Source organism: Seriola aureovittata, chromosome 8, assembly GCF_021018895.1.
Source record: "Seriola aureovittata isolate HTS-2021-v1 ecotype China chromosome 8, ASM2101889v1, whole genome shotgun sequence".
NCBI lineage: Eukaryota > Metazoa > Chordata > Actinopteri > Carangiformes > Carangidae > Seriola > Seriola aureovittata.
The window spans coordinates 957,465-980,156 of NC_079371.1; the positions used below are offsets into that span (position 1 = coordinate 957,465).

General features: G+C 41.5%; 1 protein-coding gene and 1 long non-coding RNA gene across 9 annotated transcripts; one reads left to right on the forward strand and one right to left on the reverse strand.

The window, feature by feature from the left end:
* Positions 1-4,281: 4,281 nt before the first annotated feature.
* On the reverse strand, positions 4,282-22,451 carry LOC130173373 (NACHT, LRR and PYD domains-containing protein 12-like). Of its 8 annotated transcripts, none has more exons than XR_008828408.1 (14): positions 21,517-22,141; positions 20,985-21,092; positions 20,766-20,894; positions 19,887-19,965; positions 19,519-19,744; positions 17,555-19,358; positions 17,134-17,307; positions 15,815-15,988; positions 14,501-14,674; positions 13,185-13,358; positions 9,406-9,579; positions 7,324-7,370; positions 5,736-7,182; positions 4,282-5,387 (listed from the first exon to the last, which is right to left on the reverse strand). XR_008828408.1 is itself a non-coding variant. In XM_056382583.1 (14 exons), exons 2-14 carry the CDS (start codon positions 21,603-21,605, stop codon positions 6,611-6,613), a joined length of 3,924 nt encoding a protein of 1,307 aa, XP_056238558.1. In that variant the 5' UTR covers positions 21,606-21,642; positions 22,383-22,451; the 3' UTR covers positions 4,282-6,610. The 8 variants fall into 8 exon arrangements, 7 of the variants coding, with proteins under 7 accessions (XP_056238558.1, XP_056238559.1, XP_056238560.1 ...); XM_056382583.1 differs by adding an exon at positions 22,383-22,451 and having other exon boundaries at positions 4,282-7,182; positions 21,517-21,642; XM_056382584.1 differs by adding an exon at positions 22,383-22,450 and having other exon boundaries at positions 4,282-7,182; positions 21,517-21,639.
* On the forward strand, positions 10,710-12,531 carry LOC130173377 (uncharacterized). Its single transcript, XR_008828410.1, has 3 exons — positions 10,710-10,905; positions 11,483-11,811; positions 12,107-12,531. It is a non-coding gene; the product is annotated as an uncharacterized LOC130173377 (long non-coding RNA).
* Positions 22,452-22,692: the final 241 nt, after the last annotated feature.

The following is a 22,692-nucleotide window of genomic DNA, read 5'->3' on the forward strand; positions in this document are numbered from 1 at the left end:
CTGCACTTTGTATGACCTGGTTTGAACTTTGTATATCCCTGAATGTGAATCTGTCCCCACATGTAAACTCCTTATCTGGTGTTTTCCGGTACAAACTGTTGGAAAAGTTATGATACTTTATGAATAGATGAACATAATTATCCTAAAAAAGAACTGTACACATCCTGAAGTGAACTTTTCATATTATAAGACTAAGTTATATATAATATATATATATATATATAATATATATATATATATATATATATATATATATATATATATATATATATATATATATATATATATATATATATATATATATATATATATATTCTTTAAAAAGTGGGAAAAGAAATATGGGTTTTCAGGGAAACTAGTAACAAGTGACTGTCAAGAGTTAGTGAAGAGAATAGAAGAAAAGACAAAGGGGAAACCTACAAAGAGTAAAATGAGTCTTATGGGTCTTATACAAACAAGAAACTGGTTAACAGCAGCAAGGAAAAGGCAAGAAGGAATAAAAAAGGGTAAAGAAGGTAAAAAGACAGAGACAAACACTGAAGTAATGGCTTTGACCGACAGAGAGATGACAATGTCGTAGTGAGAAGCCACAGAACAGACATTACATTGGGACCAGTGCCAGATCCTCCACCCGACCCAGACAATACGCAGACACGATCTGCAGGATACTCTGACTTAAGACAGTTAGAACAAACAAGTCCAACAGCTCCTCCACCACCGGCAGCCGCACCCACAGTTTCCACAGTAATACAGAGAGTGGATGAAGGGAGAGATCTAAGATCAGGAAAAGCAGCAGGTGAGTCTGGAAAATTATGAACCAAAATAAAAGTAATGAAACACATGATAGATTATCGTCCTGGACAGCATGACTAGAGGAAGGTCAGACAAACTTGCACCAGACACAGAAACAGAGAGTGCAGGAGAAGACAGTGAAGTACTGAACTTACAACATGTTGATTTAATGTTAAATCAGGAAATAAAACCAGAAGTTACTCTAGTAATTGGAGAAAGTGAAGTAACTTTTCTCTGTGACACCGGAGCTTCACGATCTGTAGCACATCCTGACGATGTACCAGACATAATGAGATCCTCCGACGTCATCTATGTAAAATCAGCAAATGGAAAAGTTCATAAAGAAGTTTTATCACAAACAACACCGGTGACAGACCCGGAAACAAATAAGCAGACACAGATTAAATTAGTCCTGTCTCACATCTGTCCAGTGAACCTATTGGGAAGTGACTTACTGGCAGAATTAGACATAGCAGTAGCACCCTGTGATGGTGGGTTAGTTGCACAGCGCAGGGTTAAACGTGCAGACATTAGTTTTACAGAGTGTAAAACCACCACAGTACTGGTATAGCCTAGATCTAACAGGTACAGGCCCAAGCTCAGTTACATCTCCTCTAACAGAAAAAGGAAAATCATGTGCTCCTCCAACAGCAGACTTTATAAAACCAGCTGAGTTACATTGCACCATGTGTTATAAACGCACCACAGGACCAAATCCTGACTATGAGAAACAGTTTTACAAAATGTCTCAAACAAACCTTTATTGGGAGGAAACAGGATTTTGCGGAGCAGCATGTAATCTAACTCCACAAATAAGAAAACTGTATAGATTCCTCTCAGCCACATGTGTCTGTATCAAAGCCAAAAAGAAAACGTTGGTTAGATGTGGGGACATTTGTGACAGAGTGTGAAGAAACCTCAGATTGGGAAGATGTAAGTAAAAATATCTAATACTCCCCCAGTCTGAGAGCATACAGCCAGAAACTGAGCTGGGTAACCAATGCCAGACCTAACACACATTTAAATGAATCAAAATCAAGAACATGAGAAATATATGTGTTAACAGAAAAAGAAGAACAGCTGTTAAAAGAAGCTCCATCCAAATTATGGACACAAGGGAAGGCAGATGTGGGATTAATTGAAGGGGTAGCACCAGTCTCCATAACATCAAAATCATCATTTAGACCACATCAAAGGCAAAATACATTAAAACCTGAAGCTGAAGCTGAAGCAGGGACAGAACCATCATTAATGACCTAATCAAGGCAGGAGTCATAATTGAATGTCCTGACTCTCCATGCAACACACCACTATTCCTTAAGAAACAGCGCCCTCTGCTGGCTGGAGGATGGTACAAGATCTACAAGCAGTGAATAAAGCTGTGGTACCGAGGGCACCAACAGATCCACATACACTATTAAAGGAGTTGAAACCAGAAAATAAATATTTCACTCTCTGCTCTGATCCCCCCCCCCTTGATCTCTGCTCTGATCTCAGATCAGAATAAATGGTTCTAATGTTTATTTGGACATTGTTTTGTTACATTGCAGGTGCTTGTGCAGGTGCAGATCTGGTGTCTGTATGGAGGCACCCTCTGACCTCTGTGTGACCTCTGTGTGACCTCTGTGTGACCTCTGTTCCTGATGTGCACCATATATGATCACTCCTATGCTGTTTGACTCTGTCACTGTTTCCAGATCCCCCCATGACCCTTCAGAGACCAGCAGGTGCCTGTCTCTGGGGGAACCTGGGCAGATGTGGCGGGAACACAGACGGTTCTGGTGACGGTGTCGAGGTCCCCCTTGAACTCTGTCACCACTGTCCCATAACAAACACACACAGACAGGGCATGTACAGTTTCACAGTTTCAAGATCCCCTAAAACCTCCATGTTCCTTCATGTGACCCACAGATCTAATATCTGTGGATCTACAGTCCACTTCAATAGATACGGCTCAGACATTCACAGCACCTGTACAAAAGTACAAAATATTATAACATTTTAAACGTTTTTGTGTATTATGGGTCATATTAAGAAAAGTCTTCAAACTTTCAGGCTAAAAGACATTTATTTATTTATATCGTATTTTTACTGCTGTCAAATGTCAGAACGGGTCAAATCTGACCAGAACAGTTTGTAAAGGGTTAAAAGAGTTTACTAAGAACACAGTATTATATAGTGTGAAGTAAGACTCAGAAAAACACATGTAGGAAAAGTCGACTCTGTTCTAATCATTGTTTTTAATCATCTTGACTAATTTAAAAAAAGAAAAATTGAGAATTTGACAGTAATAAGACAACAGACTAAAATTGGTCGTATTATTTTGGGCATACTAACATTGATTCGTTTCCTGATATTCTTAACGGCTGTACTTTGGAGATTAGTTGAAGACATAACTTAAATCTCCTATTAAGTTTTTAATTTACTAAAATAGATATTATCAACAGTAAATATGGAACAAAACATAAACATGATAATGTGGATCTCACCGCTCCAAACATAAATTACATGACAGTGAATTATGGAGATTCATCTGTGAAACAAATGAACATTTGTGTGACTGAACGTGGTTTTCCGAGCACAGGAAGTTTCAGTATCAGACAGCTAAGTCATCTGAGGGAAAGACTGCAGGAGAAGGAAAAAGACACTGAGAATAAAAAAGGTAAATTCATAGTAGACTGGAAATCATTTAGTTTATGGCTGGAAGAAGCACAAAGGAGGGACAGATAAAACCTCAAGATGACGCTGTAACCCACCACAACAACATGATGAACCTGCAGCCCAAATCCAGGCTCATCAGGTGGCTGATCCACGGCCGAGGGCACCAGCGCCATATAACCCTGGCCTTCCCCCATCTCCTGTTCCCTCATCTATCCTCATACATCTAGCTTACCACAACTTTTGGATGGGGAAACAGCAGCAAAAGGTCCGCAGCATGACTCTGCCTCCCCTCCTCATACCAGGTCTGGTCTGCTGTTCAAACGTCTCTAAGTCCGTTCAACCCCCCGTCACCAGTGAGACCTGACGCAGAGGGAAACCTACACCAGGTCCTGAACTTCCCCACGGTGGAGGAAGCAGGTGCTGAAGGACATGTGATGCTAGTCCACAGACCATGGACTATGGAGGACATTAAACAGGCAACGACTCACCTGCCATCACCATCAGATGGAGCTGGTGTGAAATTTGCCTCTGAACTGACTGTGTTCTGTAGAGAGTTCCTCCCACCAACTTCTGAACTGAGACGAGTCCTGATGGGAGAACTGGGCAGTAACTGGGCCTCAGTCTCAGCAGGATATCCAGAGGATGAGGTGAGACTGGAAAACCCCCACTGGGCTCATAATGACAACGCAGTCTACAGAGGACACATCGCAGATCTCTGTGAACGCCAATGGACATCTGCAAAATCTCCTCATGTAAACAAGAAGACGATGAGACTGTTCACGACTATCTCCCTCGTCCGACAGAGAACCACAACACTAAATTTCTTTCTTACACACAATCAATTTGTTCCTTTCAACATTGATTTTCAACGTCATTTTTATTATAATTTGTTCTTCCTGCAAATATGAAGAAATATATTATTGTTATTTATATTTAGTGATAATTTGTTCAGTTGGAACCGTGTGAAATTTACAGTCTATGGTCCCAAAGCAACACAGTTATTTACAGGAAGACCACTGGATTGTCTTCAACTCGGCCGTTCAGCAGTATTATTACTTATAAAACATTTCTCACAGACATGAAGAGCTTCACAATCAAATGAAAGAACTGAAATGAAAATACATCAAATAAAAGCAAAGGTAAAATATACAGGAGGAAAAACAGGACACCAGTTAAGAGTGTAAAATACCAGTAAGGTTATTGTAGCACCGGTATCCAACCACTTACTGCGCCACTGGACCAGTTCTAGGCTCTAAGGAGTGGGGAGCAATAATAATTAAACCAGAGACCGTTGCTTTAAGTTCAAAGGCCGGTTATTTACTGAATGCACAATCACACATGTAAAACACAGTACATAAAACAAAGAAATGCCCTGCAGGTTCCCAATAACAAGGTAAGTATAATTGAAAAAAGAAAATTTCACTCTTTTTGTTCTTTAGTTCACCTAGGTTATTTTAGTAAAGCTAATCTAAGTTGAATTAGACCAATCTTTTTTCTCCTAGGTTGCACCTATTTTAGTGTTCCTATTTTCCTTCATGAGTTAACTCATTTTTCTTTTACAGGTAACAAAATACCTTCAATTAAACAAACAATCAAAGTGGACCACAATCATCCAATCACATTCAAAACATATAAACTCAGCACGAAAATAAAAGTGTGACACTTTCAATCCAAGTTCAAGTCCAAATGTGAATTCAAGTGTTCAGTTCAATGAAAAGTTTCAGTTCGATTCAGTTCAAAAATAATAGTTTAATCAGTCCTCAGTTCAGTTCAACTGATCCCTGATACGCCTACCACTCTGGCAGCGAATCACTGTACGAGGAAGATTTCCTCACTGACGCGATGGGGAAGATGAGTTGAAGGTCTGGGTCGCCATCTTGAATCCCGCCTGTGCATGTCCTCGCTCCGACCGAGCTTCAAACCAAGCAAAAAACCTGACCGTGCAACAGGTCATAAACACAATAAATCTATTTTTAAATCCTCAAATCACACAATAAAATCTCTCACAGTCTCTGAGTTGTCACGTTACTGCTACGGTGTTTTTTCATCTCAAAATGGCAGCGGAGCGGTCCCTTTTCACCCACACTAACTACTGCACACACCGTTCATTTACACAACATACATACACTTTTATAACATTCAGTCTTCATAAACCCGAAATATTAACTGGTAACAATTTGACGGAGCATTTCCTTGTAAACACCTACGTTCTTAGCGTTAGCTCTCCGCCAGAGAAAAAATACAACACGGCAAAAATGCAAGAAAACAAACACAAAACTCACCAAAACCGGTGTGGTTTAGTTCCCATAAAATCCCCGTCAGTTCCCGACCAGGTAAGTTATGGTTTTCAACTGCAAAATCAACTTTTTCACTACTTTTGTGCTTATTAATCGCCGCTCGTTTTCTCCGACTTCTCCTCTGCTCCCTCAGGTCTCCGCTCAGGTGTTGCGTCTATGTCGCTAGTCCCTTAAAGGGGCAGCGACATGAATTTTAATACATACATTTTAAGATATACTTTTCATCTTGGACATTAGATAATTGTTGTATTAATATTTTTAATTAGCTCTGATGAATTAACTTACATTAAATGAATCACTTAACTTTCAAACTTATTTTTGTAGCTTTTAAACTATTTATTCTTATTTATGTCATATTTTAACATGGGTTACATTATACACTGTAGTTCTGAGGGAATATATCTCTCTTCATTTTTCTGTGGCTCCTCCTCTGTGACTGATTTCTAGTTGTTCAAGACCAACACTTTAAATCTTTGGTTTTGTCTCCACAGCTGAGTCTTGATTTTAGCTTGTGTGGAGTTTTGCTCATGTTGTTGCCAGTGCCAAACATGGGCAGAGAGACACAGGAGGTTGTTTGTATGACATGTTAACAGTGACGTGATGTTATGTTGCTGTTCAGTATGAAAATCTATGAAGTGATCCATGCAGACCATGTTTGTGCCTGATGTTCAGGATCTACATGGAAAACCTCTGGATACATCTGCAATCGTTGACGACAGACTGTCACAGAAAACAACAACAAACTGGAAACCATGTGGAAACCATGTTGGTTTTAAATAACATCAGCTGTGTGTGATCCTGTACAGACTGAACTATCTGGTCAGCAGTGAGACAGTTTCTCCAACAGGAGGAGGTTCTGTCTACAACAGACACACAGAAGAAACAGACTCATAATACCAGAGTCCAAACCCAGGATACAGAGGTTCAGTGAAGGTGGTGTTGAAGGTGTGGAGGTGGATCAGTGAGTCAGAGGAGACTCTGTAGAAGGACAGAGAACCAGCAGGACAGTCCACATACACTGCTACTCTGTGAGAGGAAGAGGAAGAGGAGGAGGAAGAGGAAGAGGAGGAGGAAGAGGAAGAGGGGAGGAGGCGTGTTTTTTCCTCATTGTGCTGGACACAGTAACAACCATCATTAGAGCAGATCAGACTCCAGGACTGATCGTTTCTTCCAAACCAACAGTCTTTACTGTTTCCTTTCCTTCTGATTCCTCTGTAACTCACTGATATATGAACCCCTCCTCTGCACTCGACCTCCCAGTAACAGCGACCAGTCAGACCAGTTGAACACAGCAGCTGAGGCCAGTGGTCAAATCTGTCTGGATGATCAGGATATGACTGATTCTCTCTCACACGTCTCACCTTCCTGTTGTTGTCAGACAGTTTGATCCATCTGTTCACTGTGTTTGTGTCGATTGTGAGTTCACAGGAATCTGATGGAGAGAACAAGACACAGCTGCAGTTATTGATCATGTGATCAGTTATTGACAGTTTGATGATGACTCATGACATCAGTTTGAAGATGGTTGAATGTGCTGCTTTGTTTTGATGAATCAAATGAAAAACACACTTACACTTCCTCAGACCTCGAGTCAACCATGGGACTCCACCAGGCTCCGCCCTGAAAGGAGGAGGGGGGTCAGACCAGCATGCAGACATGGACATTACATGGCTCTCACACACACAGGTCACTCATTCTCTACTGTTGTGTCTCAGTAAGAGGCGCTGCTTCTGTTTCTCTCTCTGTCCCTGGAGGAACCTGTAACCTGGAGCTTCCTACAACCTGAACTTAGAGCAAACGTGGTCGCTCTGGTTTGATCCCATCACTTCTTCCTCTTCTCTCTGTGTCGGTTACTGTTCACATGACAGAGGGGCGGAGCTCCTCACACATACATGAACACACAGCAGAGGAAACATCGACCGTGCTCCTTCACTCTACTGCAGTATATGGAGACTACAGGTGTGTTTCCATTCACCTGCTTAATACACTGCTGCTGAAGACAAAGCAATATTTCACAAAACTGAAATGCAAACACTTTGTCACATTCAAGTCGTGGCTCCTGTCGTATCAGGCCCCAGGGAGCCGCTTCCAACAGAGAGGCAGATGCTGGAAATCCATCATCAGGTTTATTGGACCGATATCGTGAGAGGAGAAAAGATCGATTCTCATCACATCATCAATGGAAACAACATTCACTGTCGTGTTCTGTCCACTTTTCTTCCTCATCCTCTTTCATCAAGGTTCTTAATCTTCCTGTCCCAGAGGGACGCCTTCCATTAGTCGCCATGATCGACGCCGTCGACGAATCGTTTCTCACACAAACACTGATTTATTTGTGGTGACGTGTCACTATTAAGAGAACTGAAGATTACTGGAGTCGACGACAACTGTCACTGAACTTTACTGTCAGTGCAATAAAACCTAAAAGGCCGATAAGAACTTCCTCCAACCACCTGTTCAACAAGCAACAAACAGAAAAGAGATGTTGTCATGTTTCCTCCTCCGACTCCCGGTGTCTTTCACACAACAACATGGCGCTGGTTCAGCTGATGACCAACTGTTAGGAAACGCTACAACGAAAGCCTGGAACTGATGATCTGACTTCACCATGAATCTTACAACGTGGCAGATTGTTGTAACTGAGCGACTGGCTGAAACAAACCAGAACAATCAATTCACATCCTGTTCTGAATTTATTCTTTTAAAAAAGAAAAGAAGCAGTAACAGTCTGAACTGGATCAATAAGGATATGGATCAGATCAAGATAAAATCCTAACGATACCCATCCCTACAGCTGCTTAATGTCTGACTGTGGGAGGATGAGCACATCACAGTTCAAACCCCTTCACTCTAAGTCTTGTTTAACCAGTGTTACTGTGTGATGATTATTGATTATGTTGCACAGTGAGATCAGTCACAGACATGTGAAGGATTACTTCATGTAAGTGTCTGTTCATTAGTGGACGGAGCTTTTTAATCTCTTTGGTCCTTGTAGCTGATAAAAACTCTCATAAAGTCATAAAGTCGTTGCTGCTGCCTGAGAATTTACACTGAATAAGTGTTTGAGAAAATGTTTCTGCCTGAATCTGGGATTATTGATCATGCCATTCCTTTAGATTTTCTGGAGTAAAATTATTCGTTTCGATTAATCGATTATTGGATAAAATAGTCGATAGATTAATCGTTAGAAAAATAGTGGTTAGTGGCAGCTCTACTCAAGTGTATGAAGGGTTAGGTAGGATTTACTACAGGACTGCTGTATTAGACTGCATTAGTTTTAACTGGGTGTACTTAATAAACTGCCAACTCACACACACACACACACACACACACACACACACACACACACACACACACACTTCTACATATACTGTATATAAATGACAGGGAGAGAATCCTAAGTGAAACTAAATCTCTGAATGCCACAGATCCTCTAAAATCGCTTCAGTTTATTCTGCTCCTTATTAATATTCATACATAGTAAATATACATAGAAATAAAGTAGAACAATACTGGCTAAAAAGCTGCAGCTTATTACAGCTCCCCTCGTCACATGACGTGACATGATGATGTTTCATAGAGACAATAAATAAATCACTGGTATGAGTAGTTACTGCATGTGGCTCAGTGTCTGTGGCTGCAGGCCTCTCCATACCTGAGAGTCTCCAGTCTCCAGTGTGGATCCTCCAGTCCAGCAGACAGCAGCTTCACTCCTGAGTCTCCTGGATGATTGTAGCTCAGGTCCAGCTCTCTCAGATGGGAGGGGTTGGATGTCAGAGCTGAGGCCAGAGAAGCACAGCCTTCCTCTGTGACCAGACATCCTGACAGACTGAAGACACACAAAACAACACATTACACAATCTGAGGGTGGACTGGACAAGTTACTGCATCACTGGAATCCAGTACATTACCATCACCACCAGTCTATCAAACTGGAATTTCATCCATGTGACCAGTAATATAAACCAACAATCAGACATCACTGGCAGCACGCTACGTTTCCTTATCAGCTGCTCTCAGTTTCAGTTGTTGGTTAAAACAAACTTAAATACACAGAGAGAATTTCAGCCACAAATCAAACTTGTTCACACTCTCTCATTAATCACCCAGTGTTGTTGAGCTTAGAGAAACTTTTTTAAGACCAAGGATCACTTAACCACTAAAATAAAAGTCTAGCACCACTGAACTCCTAACGCCTGAGCCTCTCTACTCTCACAGGGTAACGGCAGTAGGTGAATGAAATGCAGTAAGAAACGTGGCCTGCAGGAAGCTGAACTGGAGTCCCAGTGTATATGCACCCTAACCAGTCGGCCATCGGGTTGCTCCATGTTACAACAGAGTTTTATTTATCTGCAAACCCTGTGTCTCACACACTCCACAGCAACAAGTGGTGCTGTTTATGTAGCATCAAATTTATCATACACGTATGAACGTTGGGCAGATGTCAAACGCACTACGAGTCTCAGTTGTGGTGAATACAACCCTAACTTCTTAAAAGAGAACAAACAGAGAACAATGTAGCGATGACATGAAAACTCCAGCATCATATTAAGATCATCCACCATCACTGAATGCAGAGTTGTATGTGCTTGTTTGGCTTCAAGGACTTTTTAAGGTGCTGTTGCAGCTGCAGTTGGTGCTTCTCGTGTGTAATCAGGGGTGGACTGGCCATCTGGCATACCGGGCATCGTCCCGGTGGGCCGTTGACCCAATGTGGGCCGGTCCGGTCCGCTATGTTATTTTGTTTTGTTTTTTTCCTCTAAATTCCCTCCATTTGGGCCGGCCGATTGGCTGCAGAGGGCTAGCAGTGTGTTGCCAGCATCGACACATATTATTGGTCTATTGTTTGTCATTGTCAATCAATAATGGGCTGACAGGCTCAGAGAGCCCTGACAGTGCTGTCAATCACAACACAAACCAGGGTGGGCGGGACCTCATGCCATGGGCGGGAGTCGCGGGACAGGCTGCTGCTGAGCTGAAGATGGATAAGCGGAAGAAACGCCCGGGTGGCGCTGAAAAACTGCGACTTAAAAAGCTGAAGTCTCTGGAGGTGGCGGCTGCTAAATATTCTAAATTGACGGACCTATCTGGTGCCGGGGTCACCGGCCCAGCAGGTGCTGCCGCGCCGGGAGACGAGCGAGAGGAGACATACATGGTAAGTAACGTTAGCCTGGGGCTGGCTAGGCTACATTTTTGAGACATGTCCAAAAAAAAGTAGAAAATGTTTTTACATTGAATGATGTGACCTAATTAACTGCATAGTCCTACTTGTGACAGCATGTTAGCCCAGAGTTGAAGGGCTGTGAAAGTTGGTAGTTGTGGTTGATTTTGTTTAAATATGCCGAATTGTGATATTATGGGTTATTATTGTTCAGATGATTTAGCTAAGCTAGCTAAGAGCTGCTAACATCAGTAGTCTCTTGTTGCCATAGCAACAGTAAACATTCACATGGACCAATGAGCTGTAAGTAGAGATGCAGAATCAAGCTGTATTGTAAATACAGATGAGATACTTTGAATTTTAGCACAAAATACAAGTAAACCTATAGGAAATAATTAGTTTAATTTGCAATATTTGCCATTGAATTTATTGTAATCTTTCAATTAATTTATTGTTTACTGAGGTGATAACTATTTCATAATTTGTGTGTAACTTTAATTTGTGTGTAAATGTGTTACTTTTACTGTAGTTTTCAAATGGCTGTGTATATATAAGTATATGTCTCTTTTAGGTTGACCACCCTATATATGAGAGCCTAAGGAGTTGTTTTCCCTCTGTCCCCTTTTGAGGACCTCCTTTGTCTCCTCCATCATTCACTGGGCCACTTTTGGGTTCCTGAGCTCATTTCATGTGCTGAGAGGAATGCAATATGTGTATGTTTAAAGGTTTATGTGAAGAAACATACTATATGTGTGATAAAATGACAATTGGTCATTCATAAATATCTCTTTATATTCTCTGCTACCATTATCTCCTGTCAAACAGGTTTTCCTGACCTGCTAGAAGTTCTTTTATGATGCTTGAGTCATCCATCATATCTGAGAGCTTCGTCTTGACTTTGTGAGTTTATTATGCAACTTGTTTTGTCTCAGATTGAAACAAAAGGTTTGATTATGATTATTTCCTGGTTGAATATTTTCATATTGATGGTTTTAATTTCAAACATCTGCATATCTTTTAAGTTCAATTAACAGTTATGCAGGTAGGCCTTAGGGCTCTTTTGAGACTTAAGTCATCCTTCATGACAAATGAATTTGTTCACTAAGTGTCACTACGTCACAAAAAGTCTACATGGCTACATATACTTGACAGTACACAGATACTGAGTACAAGTTCTGTTTGCTGTTTCTTGCAGGTCATGAATTTGGTGAGGAGCGGAGCTGGCTGGCTGCGGACGAGGAAGTAGGGCAATACATACTTGTGCACATACACATATATGAGAATGCATATCTATTCAGACCTGTAACCCATGTCTTAGACTTTTTCACACAGCTATATATTTTTTTTTTCTCACCGTTGAGCGAGTGAGTTTCAGCTCTAATGCTGCTACTGTCTGTAATATGTTTCTATTTAGATTATTTGTCAGGATATTTTTTTGTTATTATTGTCCGAGTCTGGTTTTAACTAATGCTGGGCTTACAGACTAAAAACTGAAAGGGTAGCATAAAGGTTCTTCCCGTTAGTCTCGTCCCACCCCTAGTCATGACATAACTTCTGTTATGATTTGACACTATAATGAATAAAGATTGATTGATTGATTGCTATAGCTGTCAATTTTAGTCCTTGAGTTCATAGTTAAGTGCTTTATTTGTTAACTGCTATCAAGGAATATGACTCTTCATTGTAGTATGCATGAGAGAAGATGCCGCGAGATTAGTGGACTTCTATGTAGTGTCCGCTGATAATGTAGTGGGCTGGTCTGGACAGAAAATGCCAGGGCTGAATTTTTGTCCCAGTCCACCCCTGTGTGTAATCATTCGAGTCACAGAGCTAAGCATCTTCTTTCATGAAAGAATGAATACTCGGCGCACTTTACAGTAAAACCTAACACTTGTCTGTTGTGTCGGAGGTTTCATTTGATTCTCTTTGAACTGACCTGGTCTTAATCCACATCCACAGGATCTTGTCCATTGTCAGTGTTTGATAGTTAACAGGCTGATAACTGGTGAAATTTAGCTCAGTCAAAGGGCTGCTAACTGTTAGCTTCATCCACATTTCCTTTCAGATGTCTCACTGACCTTTGTTGATGTAAATCATTGCAATCAATTTTTGCAAGAAGAAAGTATCTGATTCAAATATTTTATGATTCAAACTGATCAATGAATCAACGACTTTAACTGGTTCTATAGTAATAAACAGAAGGAGCATGCACAGGTTTATCTGTTATTGATCAGGATTAAAACATTGACCATATCTGAACAGGTTGACCTGACCTGAGAGTCTCCAGTGCACAGTGTGGACTCTCCAGTCCAGCAGAGATCAGCTTCACTCCTGAATCCTGCAGGTTGTTGTTACTCAGGTCCAGGTGTCTCAGACTGGAGGACTGGGAGCTGAGGACTGAGGACAGAGCTTCACAGCTTCTCTCTGAGAGGTTACAGACACTCAGTCTGAAGAGATGATATGAACAAGAACAGAAATAACATTAGTATTCAAATAAAATCACACTTTATGTTTTTGGTGATGTGTAATCTCTTCTCATATTTGATGTATTTGATGCTCTATTCTAAACAAGTTGGAGAGTTTATACCTGTATGTTTTATATGAAGCTGAAAAACAAGAAAATCACTGAACGTTTTTTACTGAAAGGGAGAGTGGGGGGTGGAACCATGAGGATGAAAATATTATTTATCGGTCATCACTACACTGGGGTACGTCCTACCACTACGTCCCATATTTACAAAGCATTTTATCTTCCCACTAAGAGTTCTCCAAAGTCCCGCTAAAGGTTTTCTCTTAAGACCTGTTCACAGAGCTGCTGAGACCAACTTTAAATAAAGAGAAGTGAAAACTCTTATCCTAAGAGTGAAACTCCGTTGCTATGGCTGAGGTCAATTTCCACAGACGAGCTATCGGGATTTTGTGTCAGAGCGCACTTATTGTTTGGTGAATAGAAGGTTTTTTCTCTGTTGCCAAGTAACGCAGCGTTACCAAACACTTAATTTCCACGCTGATCGGGTTGTTTCAGTTGGAGATGTTATTTAATCCTTCACAAACTCCACAACGATCATTATTCCCTCCTGATTGAGTCGTATCTTTTCAGTGATTCAGCATCGTGTGAGGTTTCCAAAACACTGCAACGTGGAATGACAGCAGCCCTTTAAGATTCTTATTGATTTGGTCTTAGTGAGTTAGGAGTCCTCTCCACTACTTCTAACTTCTCCCAGACTTACGAGCTTTTAGCGCTAAGTGGCTTTGTGAATAGCTCTTAGTAACAACAAATAATTCATTATTTTTAGGAGTTTCTCCTAAATCAACAAGTTAGGAGCTACTTTTAGTCTTAAGATGTTTTGTGAATACAGGCCCAGATTGGTGGCGTTTGAGCAATTAATGCAAAGTAAGTTTACCTGACGGACAACTTAAAAAAAAAAAAAAACAAAAAAAAAAAACTTAAAAATAATTGATCATCAACTGATCAGTGAATAAACGACTATAACTGGTTCTATAATAATGAACAGAAGGAACATGCACAGGTTTATCAATTATTGATCAGGATTAGAACATTGATCATATTTGAACAGGTTGACCTGACCTGAGAGTCTCCAGTGCACAGTGTGGACTCTCCAGTCCAGCAGAGATCAGCTTCACTCCTGAATCCTGCAGGTTGTTGTTACTCAGGTCCAGGTGTCTCAGACTGGAGGACTGGGAGCTGAGGACTGAGGACAGAGCTTCACAGCTTCTCTCTGAAAGGTTACAGACACTCAGTCTGAAGAGATGATATGAACAAGAACAGAAATAACATTAGTATTCAAATAAAATCACACTTTATGTTTTTGGTGATGTATAATCTCTTCTCATATTTGAAGTATTTGATGCTCTATTCTAAACAAGCTGCAGAGTTTATACCTGTACGTTTTATATGAAGCTGAAGAAGAAAATCACTGAAAGTTTTTTTACTGAAAGGGGGGGTGGGGTGGGGGGTGAAACCATGAGGATAAAAATATAATTTATCGGTCAGCACTACTCTGGGGTTCATCCTACCACTACATCCCATATTCACAAAGCATTTTATCTTCCCACTAAGAGTTCTCCAAAGTCCCGCTAAAGGTTTTCTCTTAAGACCTGTTCACAAAGCTGCTGAGACCAACTTTTAGTAAAGAGAAGTGAAAACTCTTATCCTAAGAGTGAAACTCCGTTGCTATGGCTGACGTCAATTTTCACAGACGAGCTATCGGGATGTCGGGTCAGAGCGCACTTATTGTTTGGTGAATAGAAGGTTTTTTCTCTGTTGCCAAGTAACACAGCATTACCAAACACTTAATTTCCACGCTGATCGGGTTGTTTCAGTTGGAGATGTTATTTAATCCTTCACAAACTCCACAACCATCATTATTCCCTCCTGATTGAGTCGTATCTTTTCAGTGATTCAGCATCGTGTGAGGTTTCCAAAACACTGCGACGTGGAATGACAGCAGCCCTTTAAGATTCTTATTGATTTGGTCTTACTGAGTTAGGAGTCTTCTCCACTACTTCTAACTTCTCCCAGACTTACGAGCTTTTAGCGCTAAGTGGCTTTGTGAATAGCTCTTAGTAACAACAAATAACCCATTATTTTTAGGAGTTTCTCCTAAATCGACAAGTTAGGAGCTACTTTTAGTCTTAAGATGTTTTGTGAATACAGGCCCAGATTGGTGGCGTTTGAGCAATTAATGCAAAGTAAGTTTACCTGACGGACAACTACAAAAAAAACAAACAAAAAAAAACGTAAAAATAATTGATCATTAACTGATCAGTGAATAAACGACTATAACTGGTTCTATAGTAATAAACAGAAGGAGCATGCACAGGTTTATCTGTTATTGATCAGAATTAGAACATTGACCATATCTGAACAGGTTGACCTGACCTGAGAGTCTCCAGTGCACAGTGTGGACTCTCCAGTCCAGCAGAGATCAGCTTCACTCCTGAATCCTGCAGGTTGTTGTTACTCAGGTCCAGGTGTCTCAGACTGGAGGACTGGGAGCTGAGGACTGAGGACAGAGCTTCACACCTTCTCTCTGAGAGGTTACAGACACTCAGTCTGAAGAGATGATATGAACAAGAACAGAAATAACATTAGTATTCAAATAAAATCACACTTTATGTTTTTAGTGATGTGTAATCTCTTCTCATATTTGAAGTATTTGATGCTCTATTCTAAACAAGCTGCAGAGTTTATACCTGTACGTTTTATATGAAGCTGAAGAAGAAAATCACTGAAAGTTTTTTACTGAAAGGGGGGGTGGGGGGTGAAACCATGAGGAAAAAAATAATTTATCGGTCATCACTACACTGGGGTACATCCTACCACTACATCCCATATTCACAAAGCATTTTATCTTCCCACTAAGAGTTCTCCAAAGTCCCGCTAAAAGTTTTTAAGTAAAGGTTTTCTCTTAAGACCTGTTCACAAAGTTGCTGAGACCAACTTTTAGTAAAGAGAAGTGAAAACTCTTATCCTAAGAGTGAAACTCCGTTGCTATGGTTGACGTCAATTTTCACAGACGAGCTATCGGGATGTCGGGTCAGAGCGCACTTATTGTTTGGTGAATAGAAGGTTTTTTCTCTGTTGCCAAGTAACACAGCGTTACCAAACACTTAATTTCCACGCTGATCGGGTTGTTTCAGTTGGAGATGTTATTTAATCCTTCACAAACTCCACAACGATCATTATTCCCTCCTGATTGAGTCGTATCTTTTCAGTGATTCAGCATCGTGTGAGGTTTCCAAAACACTGCGACGTGGAATGACAGCAGCCCATTAAGATTCTTATTGATTTGGTCTCAGTGAGTTAGGAGTCTTCTTCACTACTTCTAACTTCTCCCAGACTTACGAGCTTTTAGCGCTAAGTGGCTTTGTGAATCGCTCTTAGTAACAACAAATAACCCATTATTTTTTGGAGTTTCACCTAAATCGACAAGTTAGGAGCTACTTTTAGTCTTAAGATGCTTTGTGAATACAGGCCCAGATTGGTGGCGTTTGAGCAATTAATGCAAAGTAAGTTTACCTGACGGACAACCACAAAAAAAACAAACAAAAAAAACTTAAAAATAATTGATCATCAACTGATCAGTGAATAAACGACTATAACTGGTTCTATAATAATAAACAGAAGGAGCATGCACAGGTTTATCTGTTATTGATCAGGATTAGAACATTGATCATATCTGAACAGGTTGACCTGACCTGAGAGTCTCCAGTGCACAGTGTGGACTCTCCAGTCCAGCAGAGATCAGCTTCACTCCTGAATCCTGCAGGTTGTTGTTACTCAGGTCCAGGTGTCTCAGACTGGAGGACTGGGAGCTGAGGACTGAGGACAGAGCTTCACAGCTTCTCTCTGAGAGGTTACAGACACTCAGTCTGAAAAGATGATATGAACAAGAACAGAAATAACATTAGTATTCAAATAAAATCACACTTGTTTTTGGTGATGTGTAATCTCTTCTCATATTTGAAGTATTTGATGCTCTATTCTAAACAAGCTGGAGAGTTTATACCTGTACGTCAATGTGGAGAAATATTTCATGTTGATTAATTCATTTGTTTTTCTCTCATCTTAAAATAAAACAGAAACTTCTTCCATGAATCCAAATATCTGTGGACTTACAGAGCTTTGTTGGAGGCTTTGACCACTGGCAGCAGCTTCAGAAGAGCCTCCTCTGAAGCAGAGTATTTCTTCAGGTCAAACACGTCCAGATCTTCTTCTGAGGACAGTAAGATGAAGACCAGAGCTGACCATTGAGCAGGAGACAGTTTATCTGTGGAGAGACGTCCTGATCTCAGGGACTGTTGGATCTGCTCCACTAGAGAACGATCATTCAGTTCATTCAGACAGTGGAACAGGTTGATGCTTTTCTCTGCAGAGGGAGTCTCTTCAATCTTCCTCTTGATGTACTGGACTGTTTCCTGATTGGTCTGTGAGTCACTTCCTGTCTGTGACATCAGACCTCGTAGGAGCGTCTGATTGGTCTGCAGTGAAAGACCCAGGAGGAAGCGGAGGAACAAGTCCAGGTGTCCATTTGGACTCTGTAAGGCCTCGTCCACAGCTCTCTGGTAGAAATGTTTGGGTTTAGATTTGTCCCTGAAGACTTTAGATAACCAGGAAGTTGATTGTTCTTCTGACATCAGATTGAGTCCAGACTTGATGAAGGTCAGATGGACATGAAGAGCAGCCAGAAACTCCTGAACACTCAGATGGACGAAGCAGAACACCTTGTCCTGGTACAGGCCTCTCTCCTCTTTAAAGATCTGTGTGAACAGTCCTGAGTACACTGAGGCTGCTCTGATATCGATGCCACACTCTGTCAGGTCTGATTCATAGAAGATCAGGTTTCCTTTCTGCAGCTGCTCAAAAGCCAGTTTTCCCAGAGACTCAATCATCTTCCTGCTCTCTGGACTCCAGTGTGGATCTGTCTCAGCTCCTCCATCATACTTGACCTTCTTCACTTTGGACTGAACCACCAGGAAGTGGATGTACATCTCAGTCAGGGTCTTGGGCAGCTCTCCTCCCTCTCTGGTTTTCAACACCTCCTCCAGAACTGTAGCAGTGATCCAGCAGAAGACTGGGATGTGGCACATGATGTGGAGGCTTCGTGATGTCTTGATGTGGGAGATGATCCTGCTGGCCTGCTCCTCATCTCTGAACCTCTTCCTGAAGTACTCCTCCTTCTGTGGGTCAGTGAACCCTCTGACCTCTGTCACCACGTCAACACACTGAGGAGGGATCTGATTGGCTGCTGCAGGTCGTGTGGTTATCCAGAGGCGAGCAGAGGGAAGCAGTTTCCCCCTGATGAGGTTTGTCAGCAGCACGTCCACTGAGGTGGACTCTGTAACATCAGTCAGGATCTCAGTGTTGTGGAAGTCCAGAGGAAGTCGACACTCATCCAGACCGTCAAAGATGAACACGACCTGGAACTGATCAAACCTGCAGATTCCTGCTTCTTTGGTTTCAGTAAAGAAGTGATGAACAAGTTCCACCAAGCTGAACTTTCTCTCTTTCAGCACATTCAGCTCTCTGAAGGTGAATGGAAATGTGAACTGTATGTCCTGGTTGGCTTTGTCTTCAGCCCAGTCCAGAGTGAACTTCTGTGTTAAGACTGTTTTCCCAATGCCAGCCACTCCCTTTGTCATCACTCTTCTGATTGGTCCGTCTCTTCCAGGTGAGGCTTTAAAGATGTCTTCTTGTCTGATGGTTGTTTCTGGTCTGACTGGTTTCCTGGATGCTGTTTCAATCTGTCTGACCTCATGTTGATCATTGACCTCTCCAGTCCCTCCCTCTGTGATGTAGAGCTCTGTGTAGATCTGGTTCAGAAGGGTTGGGTTTCCTGCTTTAGCAATCCCCTCAAACACACACTGGAACTTCTTCTTCAGGTTAGATTTGAGTTCACGTCGACAAACTGCAGCAAAAAGTTCTGAAGGAACAAATAAGATCAATGAAGAAACTATAAAGTCAATATTTCATCATTTCATCTCCCTAAAGAAAACATGTATGAACATGTTTCCCTCCATGTGTTGATGTTAGTAAATGTCTCATTTCTCCATCATGTTGAATCTTTAGAGAAATCCTCTTACTGCTCTGCAGACAGTCAGCCAGCTCCTCCTGCTTCATTCTCCTCAGGAAGTTCACTGTGATCTTCACAAATGCCTCTCTGCTGCTCCTCTGCTCTTCATCCTCACCGTCCAACACCCCCTCATCCTCCCTCTGACTCCCTGAGCATTCTGGGTAATCTGGACTCAGAAGCTTCTGCATCTTCTTCAGCTGGTTCTTCACAAAAGTGACCATGTTCTCCTCCAGCAGCTGGAACAGAAAACTATATGAATGACAGCATCAAACATCAGATCCATGTTGGACAGACTGACAGTCCACTGGTCTGAAAGTGCAGCATGGAGATTATTGTGAACACAACAGATGGAACAGTAGTTGTTGTACATGTACAGACCATAAATATGGAGTCCAGCTGTGTTTGATGCTGCTGGGCAGACTGAGACCTGGGAACCTCTGAGCTCTCCTGGTCCACTCTGTGGAGGAATCATGAAGAATGAGCTCACATTATGTCTGTCCACACAGAGACAGACACAAGCTGAAGGTCCATGAAGTCATGTTTGGATGTGACAGCCAATCAGACGACTCCCTGTAGCGGTAAAGGTTTACTAGTCCTGCTGAGTGACAGTTATTATAAGGTGAGCTGAGTGAAGAGGAAGCTGAGCAGCAGACACACTACTACCATCCTACCACCTGATTGTGTGAGTCGTTACCATAGAAACACAACCACTTTTTAATTTCTACTTTAAATCTAAAGTCTGACCTGAAAACCTGTGATTTCATCCAGTGTCTTTGGTGAGAGAAGAGTGATGTAGATCTACTGAACACAAACCATGTGACTACATGAGAGTTTTGTGGAGTTGTTGTTGTTTCAGTTTTATTCTCTTAATGAACTTTCAAAATTATTATTTTTAAATAATGAAAAGCAGAGATCTTTTTTATGAATGTATATTTATAAAGTCATTTCATCTCAGATTTAGTAGGTGAGGTCTTCAGGTGAGTTGCACCTTTTTACAAAACGACAGGTATCATGTCTTCAGTCGTAGCGTCTTTACGTCCAACGTTTTTCAGACGTGTTATTAGTGATGTTCAGTGAAACGTCCTAAATGAATGTTAGAAAACTTTGACCCTGACTCCTGTGAACTGATATCATGTCTCTCTGATGTAGTTTAGACGTGTTTGTGCTCAGTGGGAAACAGAGCAGCATCAACAGAGGATGAATATCACACTGTAATGTGTCAGGAAAGACTTTCCATCATCAGTCTGACATTCTTACCTTGGATCGACCGACTGGAGTTTATCTTTGAAGAATAAAGGTAACATCATACTGTTGTCACTCTTCATGAACACACAGCTGGGTTCAGGCTCAGAACCAGGTCCAGGAGAGTCTGGTCTCTGATGGATCCTGATGACAAAGAAACAAAATAATGAATTAACAGTCACATATTCAGTTGAAGCAAAATATAATAAAGTATTAATACTGAGACAAACTTACTTTTTATCAGATAAATGTCTTTGTTTAAAATTAATAACAAACTCCTTCGACCGGTCGCTCTTGAAGGACACACAGCTGGGATCAGGAGATTTAGGTCTCTGATGGATCCTGATACAAAAACATCAATGATACATGTGAATATTGGACAAAATACTGATGTAAAATACGTTAAAGTTTTAACATACACTGAGTGCACACTTTATTAGATACAGCTGTGCAATCTGTTGTAATTCAGAACAACAGTTGTGCTTTAAATTCTACCTTTAAAACAATAATAATGTTCAGGTTTTGTCGACACTGTCAGACATTTATAAAGAGGTCACAGTTAAAGCTGGTGTTGTACTGACGACATTATACTGAGAGCTATTCCCTGTTTACATACACCAGGGGTCAGAATATTAGGAACACCTCTGAATATAATGTAGTCCAGTACAACACCATCACTGACTCTGAGCTCAATGATAAAACATAATAGTGAACATTATAGACGTCCTAACGTGGACTTGATGGAACAACAGTTAGAGATGCTTACCTCTGAGCTGTGGTCGTTCTGTCATGTTGCCCACACAGAGAGGTTTCAGAGGGAGGGGCTTCCTCCTCTCTGTCCTCACACTGATCCATAGCAGAGCCCCCACCGTCACACCAACACAACAACCTGCTGGGAGAGCGCACACATCATTTCCCATCATGCCTCTCAGTCACATGACAAACACACAGAGCTCTGACGGGAGGAAACCCATGGAGCTTTGGAACAGCTGCTTCATCCCAATAATCAATACACTGATCTGACAGTTTCCATGTTGGTGGAAGTTTTCACTTCTGTCTGACGGACTTTGAAAAGCTCTTCAACATCTGGAACACCACTGTACTGTACTACTGTATCCGGTCAGAGCACGCAGCCAAAAGCTCCACACATCAACCATGTTACCTGAATCCACATCAGCTCCCAGAGACTTTCTACCTTCACCTGTAGGTTCTCCTGAAGTACAGGTTCAAATCCCGCCTTCACTAAATGGCCTCTACGCAGTTTACACAGACGGGACCATGGCAGCACGCGACATGACGCAGCAACAGCGGGAACGTTAAATATGAAACTAAAGGGAACAGGCCTACAGCCTGGTAGGTGTGTGGGGGAGGGGTGCTGCACTTTTACTTTAAACCACACAAACAACACAAGTTACATCAATGTCGGGACGGTTTCTTCTGACTGACAACTCGGGACTTTTCCCGCCACTGGTACCGGACGGTTCGAGCCCTGAACCAGTGAGACGTGTCCAGTCAAAGCTGGGAGCTGACTGTTAGTCACATCTCTGCTGTTCCTACCGGAAGTAAACACCTCACTCACCTGAACAAACTTCATTCAAGAGTCAAACTGTGGAAAGTGTCGCTTACAAATACCTTTCGACGGAGGGAGAGGACGCCGCGGCTCCGCGAGCCCAAGAAGTGAAACTAAACTGTCCAATGGGCGGTGCCGTGACGTCACGGTTGACTAGGTAACAGGAGGAAGACGCGGGCGGAGCCAACAAGAATGAGAACAAGTAAACAGACTTGATATGAGAGTTTTCTAATGGGCTGAATACGATGTGAGAACAGCCCCGACAACACTGTGGACAACAGTTAATGTTATATTATGTTAGTTAGTTAGTTAGTTAGTTAGTTAGTTAGTTGGTTGGTTAGTTAGTTAGTTAGTTAGTTAGTTAGTTAGTTA

Coding starts and splice junctions, on each gene's coding strand:
- LOC130173373 (XM_056382583.1), bottom strand. CDS start 21,605: ATGGATCAGTGTGAGGACAGAGAGGAGGAAGCCCCTCCCTCTGAAACC. Junction 21,093..21,516: donor AGAACGACCACAGCTCAGAG/GTAAGCATCTCT, acceptor TTTTTGTATCAG/GATCCATCAGAGACCTAAAT. Junction 9,580..13,184: donor TGTGCACTGGAGACTCTCAG/GTCAGGTCAACC, acceptor GTGTGTCTTCAG/TCTGTCAGGATGTCTGGTCA.